Source organism: Ambystoma mexicanum, chromosome 6q (assembly GCF_040938575.1).
Source record: "Ambystoma mexicanum isolate Mex_15411 chromosome 6q, UKY_AmexF1_1, whole genome shotgun sequence".
Lineage (NCBI taxonomy): Eukaryota > Metazoa > Chordata > Amphibia > Caudata > Ambystomatidae > Ambystoma > Ambystoma mexicanum.
The window spans coordinates 974,294,620-974,307,011 of record NC_090937.1 but is presented as its reverse complement, the minus strand read 5'-3'; the positions used below and the strand labels follow the sequence as shown (position 1 = coordinate 974,307,011).

The 12,392-nt window shown below is 43.8% G+C and overlaps 1 protein-coding gene across 1 annotated transcript in view; it reads left to right on the top strand.

Annotated features, from left to right (window-relative positions):
• LOC138516394 (uncharacterized) overlaps positions 1-12,392 on the top strand; it is a 746,393-nt gene that overhangs the window by 403,158 nt on the left and 330,843 nt on the right. The window contains exon 18 of the mRNA XM_069631475.1: positions 8,827-8,966. Within this exon, the coding sequence (XP_069487576.1) occupies positions 8,827-8,966 (140 nt within the window). The remainder of the gene's footprint in view (positions 1-8,826; positions 8,967-12,392) is intronic.

Sequence of the window (12,392 nt, the reverse complement as noted above, 5' to 3'; positions counted from 1 at the left end):
TATTGATGGGGGAAAAGCTCTCCTGACAGGGCTCCCAGCTGCTCACTTGGTTTCTTAAAAGTAGTCCACATGGTCTTATTACAGGTGCACGGAAATGTGACTGAATCAGCTTTCTCCTTAGTGAGCTACATTGGCTTCCTCTCCAAGCCAGGATACTGTTCAAGACTGCATGTATCATCTAGAAAGAGGTCATGAGTAACATACCAGCGTACCTTGCGTCTAAGCTCCACATATCGGGGGGCACATGCTCCTCATGCAGCGAATCGACCAAGCGACTTCAATCACGACTCGTCTGCAAAGAGAGGAGCCACAAACAATCCTTCTCTTGTCACGCACCCACCCTCTGGAACTCGATCCCGGTGTCGGCTTGGAATGCCCCAGAATTCTTCAACAACACCTGAAAGAGGACTAATTCCAATTTACACACATACCGACTACAGACTCAACTCAGTACTGAGCTCCTGTTAAAAGATGCCACCCCAAATGCTGGCTACCTTCCCTCTGTACAGTGCTCCACTGCTCTCAAGCTAGGTATGTGCTTTAATAATAAAATAAAAATAAAATAAATTATATACTGCTCTGAATGTGCACAAACAGCATTACATCAGGGTCACACTGAAACGATTACAAGATTCAGTCCTAGAACCCATATGAACAGTAAAACATAAAGATGCAAAATAACCCCTTGCAACACACTGGAGATGTGTGTATGACCGAAGCAATATTACAGATGAGCTTATATATTTTGATGTGTAACATATACCAGCAAGTAAACGCGGGGGTAGGCAACGTTGTAAGTTATGAAAAGGGGGCAACTGTGCAGCCATAAAAACATGGAAATAAAATGGGGGTTCAATTTAGATAAGGAACTTTATCTATTCATCGGAATCTAGAATATTCACATATGCGTTGAAACTGAGACATTTCTGACTAATGGAATGAATACAGGGCTACCCCTTCTAGACATCTTTCACATTGTAATTTATTGATCGTTTTATTTCACAACTTTATCCCACTTTAAGTAAATGTTCTATGTCTAAGGATCAACAAATGAATGCACATCGGTCCACTATGTTTGCATACTTTGAAATGTCTACTATTAATAAGTATGACCATAAATGAAAATCTTTCCTCCATATCAACATCTACCTAGTTATATTCAAATAGTATTTGCACAATGTTAATTTACACAGCACCTACTGGCAAGCAAATCAGTAAACACAGAGGGCCTCATTACACGGAAGGTGGTGAACCATGGCGCTATTAGCGCCATGGTTCATGCCGGTAAAATACCGGCACCGCCTTGGTGGAAAGGGGAATTACCGCCCCATTCCAAGGTTGGAGGGGCAGTAATTCTCCCTTCCACCATTGCCCTTCCCCATTCCCATTTTTGTCCCATAGGGCTCTATGGGAATGGGGAAGGCGCTAATTACGGTACTGCAAATTGCGGTACCGTAATTAGCTCCACTGGTCCCTTTGCGGGTTGGTTTTTAACGCCTGCAAAAAGCAAGTGTTAAATTCCCCAACCCGCAAAGGGACCTCGTAGTAAGGCGGTAAGGATTTACCGGTACCGGTAAAATACCGGTACCGGTAAACCCTTACCGCCTACCGTGTAATGAGGCCCAGAGTGTTGTTTTGATGTAAAGGGAATTTGTGTCTGTGTGTTAGCAACTCAACTCTTTTTATTTTATCCATGCTCATTAAATCAAATGTTGCTTATCCACATTACTTTTCATTTTTGATATCTAGGCTTTGCATTTGAATTGAATTTACACGAAATAAAACATTTCTTTTTTTGGATCCTGACAAGCATAATTACGGCACAACACACCTTGGCTTATTTTTGTAATTTTTATTTATTACTTGTATATAATCGAGTATCGATTTTTACAAGGTCTTGAGCAGGTCAGTGTAAATAGTAGAGTCGTGAAACAGCAAAACTTAAACAGACGACAAAAATAGATGAAAAACCATGAGTGAAGTAGAATAGAAGAAGAGGCAGGAAAAAAGAAGAACGAACAATTCATATTGTGGAGCGTGAAAAACGGCGTTGACAGGTCGCCCAGAGTTTTTAGAAGTCACTGAGACGTCTTAGTCCGAAGAGTATGAACGTAAATGTATCTTTTGAAAGCAATTTCAATTAACTTTGCCGTGGCAATAGTCCATTTTGTGTTTTCCCCGGCGATCAGACGGTTCCACCATACTTCCTCTTCTGCCATGGCCAGATCAGCGCATAGCGTGGTCAGGTACGCTGTTCTATCTTGTCTCATCTCAGAGCAATTCATCAGAAGATGTCTTAGAGTTTCTGTTTGTTTTGGCATCTCGCACAGTCTGCATTCCTTAATGTTTGTCTGCAGTCTAATGGCTAAGATGTCACGGGTAGGGAGAAGGTTCAAACGTGCTCTCATGACGGTTTTCATCAGCTGTTTATCTGGAAATTTAGAGCAGTAAGCCAGAGGAGTTTTTAATTTGTTGAAGTTTGGTGGCTACTGCTTTTTCAGATGTTGTGATCCAGTCTTGGTATTCCATTTTAAATGTAATTCTTTGCGGGTTTACTTTCAGGTCATCTTCAGTACAAGCTAAGTCGTTCAACTTGTTCTTTTTGCTCCTCTGCCCGTGTGTTTAGTATTTTGCAGTGATGGTTTTTGATTTCTTCAGCGATGATCCTATATATACGTAGGGTGTCTGGCAGTAGAGGTTTTTTGTATAGTTGCATGGAGCTCTGCTCTACAGTTGCGGCCACGACTGAAGACAGAGTTCCTGTCTTAGTGCAGCCGTATCTGCCATATTTCTTGTCGAAGGCTCTCATTTGGGCTGTGAGGTTCCTTGTTTTTTCCCATAGGATCTGCTGCTTTTTTTGCTCTTTTGCAGAGCTGTCAATTAGGACTCCAAAGTAACATCGCCAAGCTCAGACCCTTTCCAAATAGGATTTCAAAAAAATGGAAGTATTGCAGTAAACATCTTACTGCTGAACATAATAAAATCAAACACCAAACAAGGCGCTCCAACAGTGTTTCTGGCCTTTGTACACTTGTCTCAGGCATGTCCGGTGATGTACATCTAGATGAAATGATCTTGTTATCAGATCGCAAAGGTCTTTTTGTTGTCTCCAAGCTGGCTCGTTGTGGCGGGGTTTCTTGAAAACTCATAAGCAGTTTGCGTTCGTGGGTCTTATCAGGTCTTTGTCCGTCACTTCTTTTTTTTCACTCTCATTTTGGGCCTGGCCGTTGGAAGATGTCCACCTTTCTAAGTGATGCCTCTAGGGTCTTTGGTGATTGTTATCTCGGGAAGACCAATTAGTCTTGTGTCTCTGAGAGTTGTACAGTTCTTCAGTTTTTGATATATAGTGATACTTTCTTGTCTGAGTATCACTGTACTTTGTTTTCCGGGACTCCTCATATGACTTTGGAATTTCTGAGAGAATATAACCGGCATGCTTAAGTTCATTGTACACGCTAAGCGGGACATCTTGAAGTGCAGAGGCTCTGATATGGAGGTAGGCTTTTGCTTTTTGGTCTCTATGATAGGGCTTGATTAAGGTGAAATCTTCTGTTCTTAATGTCCGCAGCGTTTCTATTTTTCCTAGTATTCTAAGCACCGACTTTCTGTTTAGGACCATATAGCTGTCTTTACACAACACTTGTTCCCATTTAAAGGCGCAAGTGCCTCTCGCATAGTTCTCGTCAAGGTTCGTCCTTGAGGGACGCATCTGGTTAGCCAGTACAGGTTTTGATAGCCGATGGTTTCATGTTTGTGAAAGGTCTGACGAGGTGCTGACCAATGAGCTTGAGGAATGGGTGTCTGTTGGTTGCGTACCAGGTATTGGTAAGTTTCTGGTGTCAGAGTGGCAGAGATTAGGTTTGGTCTGAGGGGTGGTGTCAGAAGGCCTAGGACAGCGGGACCAACTGACGAAGTGGTGTTCGAGCGGCTGCGTTCTGGTGTTTCTTCCGCTTTAGCATCCATCTCCCAATGTTGCGTTAAGTCCATTAAGGCACTCGAGGCTGAGAATTCAGCTGGCGATCAAGGCGATTTGGTAAAATCTAGGGTCACTGGGGCCTCCCTAGTGATTGTTTGTTGGACAGCTGGTGATGTCAAGATTGGTTGGATAAGGTCTTTAACTGAAGATTGGGCTACAAGGTTGTTTACTTTTGTAGTGGCGCGCTGGTCAGTTCCAGCTAGTCGCAGGGCCACTTTCTGTTTTGCGGTAGAGTCGTGTTTCAGAATTGGTTGAGTAGTAGATAGGCCCACATTGGGTAATGGACTTGTGGCTCTTGTCGCTTTCGTGACTGGTTTGTTGAAAATCGGGGCGATTCACAAACAGGAATTGTCAGTCAGAGTCTGTGTAGCTTTTTCTGTGCCCACTAGCACGCCCTCTTGGATGGCTGTTTTTTCATTCAGTTTAGCTTCCAGACATGCCAGTTTGGATTCCCATAGGGACTGTTGTTCTGAGTTTTTCGACTCGACGGCCGTTATGTAACCCTCGACAAATATGAGTTTTGAGTGAATCATCGCCAACATTGTTGTATTGTCTTTGGTTGAATCATTGATTGCTTCATAGAGCTTGCCAAACGGGGCCAATGCGATTGCTATTGCTGACATTACTGTCATCAGGTCCAGTTTCTTATTTGGTGAGTCTTTTTGTGAATCTGCAGGTAGTTCGCTTAATCTTTTATTTTTGAGTGGTGTCCGAGTGGGTTCTGCGTGGTGATCCGAAAGAGGAGAAAGCGTTGTTTTTTCGGTCAAGTTACTCTCCTCTACAGCTGAAATTTGTGTAGGGGACGATGTCAATAGTCCTCGGCTGTTCGGGATCAAGGCTGTCAGTTCACGAGACGTGCCCGTCAGTGTGCTAGCCAATTCGGGTCGCTGAAAGTAGACTTTTACGCAGGGTTGATGGCTCATCTGGGCCCCTGTTGAGCCTTCCTGGTGAGAAGGCTGGCGGGCTGGCAGAATGGCCTCTCCACCTACATGATTAGCAGCCAGGGAAGGGTCCGCCATGGTTCCCCCCTTTTTCGTTTCTCCCGCCCGACTGGTTTTGATCTTTTTGCCCCATTACTTGTTGGCTGTTTAGAGGCCGTGAATTATCAGTAGTTTGTTGGCTCGCCACTTGAGAACCACTCGGTGAGGATCTTGAAGTTCTGCTATCAGGAAGTGATGATGCAGGGGCGTCGTGGTGGTTAGTAAGAAGGTCTTGGTTTTTCTGCACTTAGATACTGGGTTGTGTTTCGTCTAGCGCCTCCAGAATTTCTGCATCAGACAATTTATTTTCTGATTCCAGTTTGCGCTTACGTTGTTTTTGAAGAAGGGAAGCAGGGCACTTGAGATCAATGGGTTAGGTAAAGGTTTCTTCCCGGCGCCAGTTTTCTTGTTTGTGGCAAATTGGTTTTTCCTTTCTTTTTTTTCTGTTTTTTTCGCCTCTGTTTTCTGGTCTTTCAGAGTTCAAAGTCCCTTGTACTTTTCCCTTTCCTCTTTTTTTATATAGAATTATTTTCGTGTTGAGAGGCGAGGTTTTTTTGGGCGTGGATGCCTAGATGATTGATCTCGACAAGTCGATATGTGAATGGTCTTTGCTCATCTCCATTGATGTTCTTGACTCATTTTGTTCGTCCTCGTAGACATCCTGGTCCGCTTCCGAATGTTGGACGTCGGTCGGTGCAGTGAGCTGTTTTGTGATTATGTTTCGGTCGCTTAGGCTTAAATCACAATTTTGGGGGGTCATGTTGATGGAGGCATCTGGGTCTGCGCCCATGTGTATTTGGGCCGTCGCCCTGAAGAGTAGGTTGCCAGTTGCACTCGGCTGATTTGTAGGTTGCTCTATGTCCTTAATGCGGTTCCGTTGAGGAACCGTCTTTGGCGTTGTCAGGGACACTCCCTCTGTCTGCTATGCGTTGGGCCTGTAGAGATCTTTTTGCTTTTGCTCTTTTGTTGCTTGTCTTTATTTTTGGTGTCGGTCAAAACTTCGCCCCCAGGGCTCCTCCGCTCCGCCAGGTGAAGGTCCAGCCTCGACCGTCGTCTGACAGTCTCGGCTAGTTCACCTCTCGCTGAAGCAGTGATCTGACAAGCAGGAGAGAGAGCTGGAGAGGCGCCAGCCGTCTGCGCATGAGAAGGCAGTGCAGAAGGCGGTAGAGCTGGAGCAGGTGCTTCCCAGCCAGCCATGGATCCAGTCCCTTTGGCCTCATCACCCCCAACACTAGGAGGAGGTAGGTCAGGTGGGTCCGAGTCCAATTTCAGGAAGTTTGGGACGTTTTCAGCGTTTTCAGCGTTTTCAACATTTCCACAAGCGTCCGGGCTTGAACAAACTTCAGAACCCGCCAAGGGGGATTGAGGGGGTCAATAAGAAAGGTTGAGGGAGATGCAGGCGAGCCGAAGAATCACCTCGGGAGGCAGAAAAAGTCTTACCTCGCTTCACCAGTGATATCTTTCCAATTGGGTCGAATGACTCCGCAGACAGCGTCTGCCGGTATCCGTCTCAGAGGGCAGAGGCTGGTTTGTACCCAACATGCAGCTCCTCAGGTCTGACATCTCCGACTATGAGGACTGCGTTAACTATGCGGTCAATTCCGCGTTGCTCTCCGCGGAAAGTAACAGACGTTATGTGGGTCCATCCACAGCATCCAGCAATGGACAACAGACTGCAGGACTGCGTTAACTCTGCGGTCAACTCCGCGTTCCACTACGCGGAAAGTAACAGACGTTATGTGGGTCCACCCATAGCATACAGCAATGGACAACAGACTGCAGGACTGCGTTAACTCTGCGGTCAACTCTGCGTTCCGCTCCGCGGAAAGTAAAAGATGTTATGTGGGTCTACCCACAGCATACAGCAAAGGACAACAGACTGCAGGACTGCATTAACTTTGCTGTCAACTCTGCACCTGACTTATTATGCAACAGAATCACATGCTCTATAATTGAACAACATTAATTCCATGAAAATACTGTAAAGCAAAGCTTGCTACTACTCTGGCATTTACTGATCTAGTTGTTATTGTATGAGGAAGAGGAAACCAACCACAACAGGTTAACCATGCAAAATGCGTTAAACTATTAGTCTAATGGAGGATATCAAAGCTACACTACTTGTTCATTCAGCAGTCGATGTCTGGATCGCACATTTCTGGTCCTGCAACATATGGTCATGCATATTAAGTGTTTAATAGACGCATTGCTGCTTGAGGTGTCAGACCTAATAAATGAAAAATAAATTAAATTGGAGTGCATCCTCTCAGCACAGGGCCAGGGACTGAGTCCATGCTGCTCAGCGGCGTCTTGTTTCCAAGACAGGCATGTTGTCTATGAGCTAGGCTCACAGTAAGCCAATAGGCTTCTCCAGAGTTCTACTGGCAGAGTTAGTGAGGGCGCCTTATCCTCAAAGATTTGCACTAGTGCTAATCAAAAGATGCCCATGAGCATCTCACATTTTTACCTGCTACCAGATTCACAAAGGCTAAAACTTGAGCAAATATGGTGATGCTTGATGCATCTCTACGATGCCCATAAGCAACTTCTTGTGAACAGCATTTTCTCATGAGCATCTGGAAAATGCACACAGGCATCTCAGCCTTATGTCCAGTGCCAACATTTGAGAAGAAGGCCCAGAGATTCTAGTTGTGCATGGTCCAGAAGTGATATAGTCCCTGGACACAGGGAGAGGATGATATCCTACTAGAATAAGGCTGCGCTGTAGCTATATTCCCACCATGCACACACTGCAGAGACATCTAAGTACAAGAGAGAGGGTAAATGGCTAGTAGACTCACCTCCACCACATAATGTATAGTAACCAGATATATGGACATTTTTAACCCTAATGTGAAAGTGGCATGTCAGATATATAGGGGAGCTACAGAAACTGTCACAGAAATGTACTTAATGGGTGGTAGAGCTGCATAGAATTGTTGAAAACGTATGACAATTATGTGAAGGCAATGTGAAACTGGAATTACTGAGATGATGTGAAACTGACATAGTACTGTTGAAACTGGCAGAAACATGTTTATGAAGTAAAATAAAAATTGACCTTATAATGTGGTTAATTTGGGAAATAAAAACCTGGCATAGCACGCGTGAAACTGGAACGCTAATTTTTCTGGAGGTAATTTAAAAATTAGATAGTCATTTTCTGCACAAGAAAATGGCATGTCACAGGACGAATTGGCATGGAAATGTGGTACATTGAGCTGAACTCTGGCATATTTAGCATACTACAGAGTACTGGCAATTCTCTGATGCTCAATATGCCATCCAGACAGGAGGGAAATGACAGGCTGGCATAGAGTATTGACAGTACCCTGTACTATTTGACACCACGTTGGGTTATCTAAGCAGCATCCAGATATACCTTGAATGTAATGGCATGTAGCGGCATCAGCCTGGCGAAAAATAGGGATTCGGATTGTCTTAATTTCTAACAGTTCTGAATGTGCGTTATTAACTCCCATGAGGGCAATACATTGCCTTTGATACCATAGGGCGGTATTTTCAATTTATCTGATTATATTTCCAGGTGCAATATTTAAGAGTAGTACATTTTCTACTGGCTTATAATCTTTTTATTGATATTTGTGGTGCATTGGCAATACTTCATCGATGCATCACACATATTTGTCTATTGCTCACTGATAGTTTCTACTGGGCACACATTTGTCTGCAGGACAAACACATGAGTTGAGAAATGATATAAAATGCCACTGTCTATGGTGGTATATTTGTGCTCTGAAGTATTATGTGCCCCCAGACATTACTTTCTCTTTTACATTCTTTCACATCAGGCGCAGGGGTATACTTGCATAATGAATCTCGGTTCTCTTTTACCTTTTTTTACCGCAGGCCAACCGCTGACCTGACTCTGTTGCTTGAAACTCTCAAGTTGTCCAGGAATGTTCTCCTGAAGGATCCCTGTCAGCTGGCATCCCAAATCGTGGGACGTCTACACCAGATTATTGAGATAGATAAACCAATAGCACCAGGTACTTTGTCACATTTATTGATATTTATATATATATTTATATATATACATAAACAAGAAAAATGATAGTTTTTGGTCTACTTTTTTTATCATCTGGAATATATGTGTAACAAGTGATGTGGTCCAATTCCTACATTATTTGCATATTTTGATTGCAAACCCAATGCAGCAAGTCCAATGCAAAAAAAGAACGTACACACGGAAGTGTAATCAATTGCTCCTCAAAATGTAATGGGTATTCTACAGTACAAATAAGAAAAGTGATGTCTCTGAGACATCTGAATAATACAGCTATAGGACAACCTACTGTTTGGGAGGGTTTTGTTATTTGTGTTTTTTGTTATTTGGTCATTTTGTTCTCAGCATTTCGAGGGTTAGAGCCCAGATGTAGTCAGTGAAATGAACTTCCCTTCATGCCCGCTGACTAATTGAACACTACCAGATTTCAAACTATGTCTTTGGTTTCATATTATCCCTGTCTGTTTGCCCTGGACCTTGCCTTGTTGAATTCCAACCCTCATTTTCCATCTCCAACTAATTAGTGCTCTAAAGTGAATTCACGTATCACCCTTTTTGTGAAGGAGCGTCTTTTTTCTTTCCTGAAACTCCCACTAACAATTCTTTCTTCATAATTGAGAATCTCAAATTAACCGCAATATGGATGCCTCTCCCACTGCCTCTTTCTGTTACACCCTGGGTGAAAATCTGGTTCCAATGCCCTTGGATGCGATTATGGTACCCAACCCCTTGGTACCCTGCCAATTCCAATTCCTAGGCATTGTCACCTCTTGGATCACTCTTTATATTTTCTCAAAATGACTCCTTATTTTTTCTTGACCCCTCTTGTATCAAACTTATTTCAGAACTTTGCGATATCTAGAAACTGGCATACCACCATTTTCATTCATTCTGCATTGCTGAAGATAGAGGGAATTTAAAAGATAGGATCTAGGAGCAATTTACGTGCTGACCAATTGGTATCTCCCTTCTCCTGCGGGTGAACTCCATTCCCTAGCTTTCTTCATGATCTGCCAGTTGTTAGCCCAGTTTGTAATACATCCATTACTGTGCTCTACCTGATTGGCTTCTGGCACAGGCACTAGAATAACAAGATCTGGAAACCCAGAATCAGCATTACTTTCTCATAGTTCATTCATCTCCAATTTCAAAACACCTCATCATTCATTTTGCCAGAACAAACACAAGACCTTCGATAATAGCCCAATTATGATGAAAATATATCAATTACCTGTATTTCAATTTATTAAAATATTCTTAAAACGCAAAGACGTTTTGATTTGTACCTGTTTTATTGATTTCCAAACAATGAATTCCTTGATCTTCAGATCTCTTCCGGTTCATAGATCCCATCTTACTGATTTAGAGGTCAGTATAGATCCAAAGTATCAATGGCACTGGATCTGCCTATTCAGGGGGATTTAAAAAACTCATGGTTGCCCGAAAATACACCAAAATGTCACCTCCAGAATTCCGACTCCCGAAATTCTGACTGTTTTCTTTTTTTTACCCCGCCTTTACACCACATATATATGTGGGGGGGGCTATGGGATATAATAATAGTATGGGGGATCTGCGGGGGGTCTCCCCACGCATATGGATGTGATGTAAAGGGGGTTGAAAAAGGAAAAAAAAGTCAGCATTTTCAGCCGTCGGACCTCTGGGGGTCGTATTAATCACATAGATCTGGTTGCCCTATTTACAACACTGAATATCTTCTATATGTTAAACCATAACATTTATTTATTTATTTATTTATCCATTCATTAAGTGCACTAAACACGTGGGCATCAAGGTGCTGTTACATGACCAGTTACTCGTTCACACATAAGTTACATATACATCAATTACATAGGTACCGAGAGATTATGCAAACAGTCAGGTTTTCAGTGATTTCCTAAAGGTTTAGTATGATTTCTTGGCTCGCAGGGCCGGTGGGATTAAGTTCCAATGTTTTTCCACAATAGACGGAAAGCTCGAGCCACTGGCTTTAACCTGTTTGAACTTGGTTTGGACTAGGCGGTGAGCATATGCGCTCTAGAAGGTCTGGATACATTTGCTTTCTTGATTATCTGAGAGGGGTCGGGGGCAGTGTCTTGGAGAGGCATCTGTGCGTGATTGATAGTGTTTTGAATAGGATTCGTTCTCGAACAGGTAGCCAATGGGCTTTTCTCCTAGCTGAGATGATGTGCTCTAGTTTTGAAATTTTGGGGGCGGTTCTAAGCATGCTATTTTGGATCACCTGCCTCTTCCGTATGTTGTGCGCCGAGGTACCTGCGAACAGTATGTTACGGTAGTCAAGCCTGGAACCAATGATGGCCCAGGCAATCCTAAGGAAGCTGTCGGGGGAGAGGAAAGGTCTAGAGACATTGATCCATTTGGTGGTGTGGGGAGCCGAAGAACAGATAACGTTCACTCGCCGTGTAAGTGAGAGCGTGGCATCCAGGTAAACTCCCATTGTCTTTAATGAAGGGGAGACCGAGAGCGGGGTGCCGTCGATTTTGAAGGAGGTCTAGAGGGTGTCCAGCTTCTTAATCATTGCTACAGGGCCTACTATGAGGATCTCAATTTTATCGTTATTAAGACACTGGCAGCGAATAGCCATTCAGGTCTGGATGGTTGAGTAGACAGAGTTTAGCCTGACAGTGTCTTCTTGGTAGATGCCTGTGAGGGGTTGTAGTATTTGGGTATCATCGGCATAGTTTGTGAAGGTTATGCCGATGGAGTCAAGTAAATCAAATAAAGGATTTGTAAAGATGTTGTAAAGTGTCCGGGAAACACAAGATCCTTGCTGTACGCCACAAGAGATGGTTGCCAAGGGGGCATTAGCATTCTTGGTGAAGACTCTCATGGAGCTGTTTTCCAGGAAGGAGGTGATCCATGTTGCTGCCGTCAGTGAACAGTTCACTCCGGCTGTCAGGTGGCAAAAATGGATTTTATCGTTGGCCAAGTCGAACGCAGACTATAGGTCAAGGAGAAGCAAGAGGGCCAGCTTGCCCTCATCCCTGATCTCAATCAGCTGAGTCTACAAGTCAAACAGAGAAGATTCAGTAACATAGCCGGGACGAAACCCTGATTGGCGCATACCAAGAATATGGTTTGTTTCCAGGTAGTGCTGTATTTGCAGGTAGGCAACTCTGTCCAAAACATTTAGAAGGAAGGGAACAGTAGTGATGGGGCTGTAATTGGTGGAGACCGTGAGGTCCAGGGAGTTTTTTTAAAGTATGGGAGTACCCAAGCTTCCTTGAGGCTAGCGGGGACTACTCCAATGGAGAAGAAGGTATTGATAAAGGTTGCGATGAAGGGTGCCAGGGCCTCAAAGCAATCCTTGATGAGGGCTGCCGGACAGATATCACCTTTACATCAGAGTAGAGGGCAACGATGGGGTGGCTGTGGTGGCTTGCCTGAT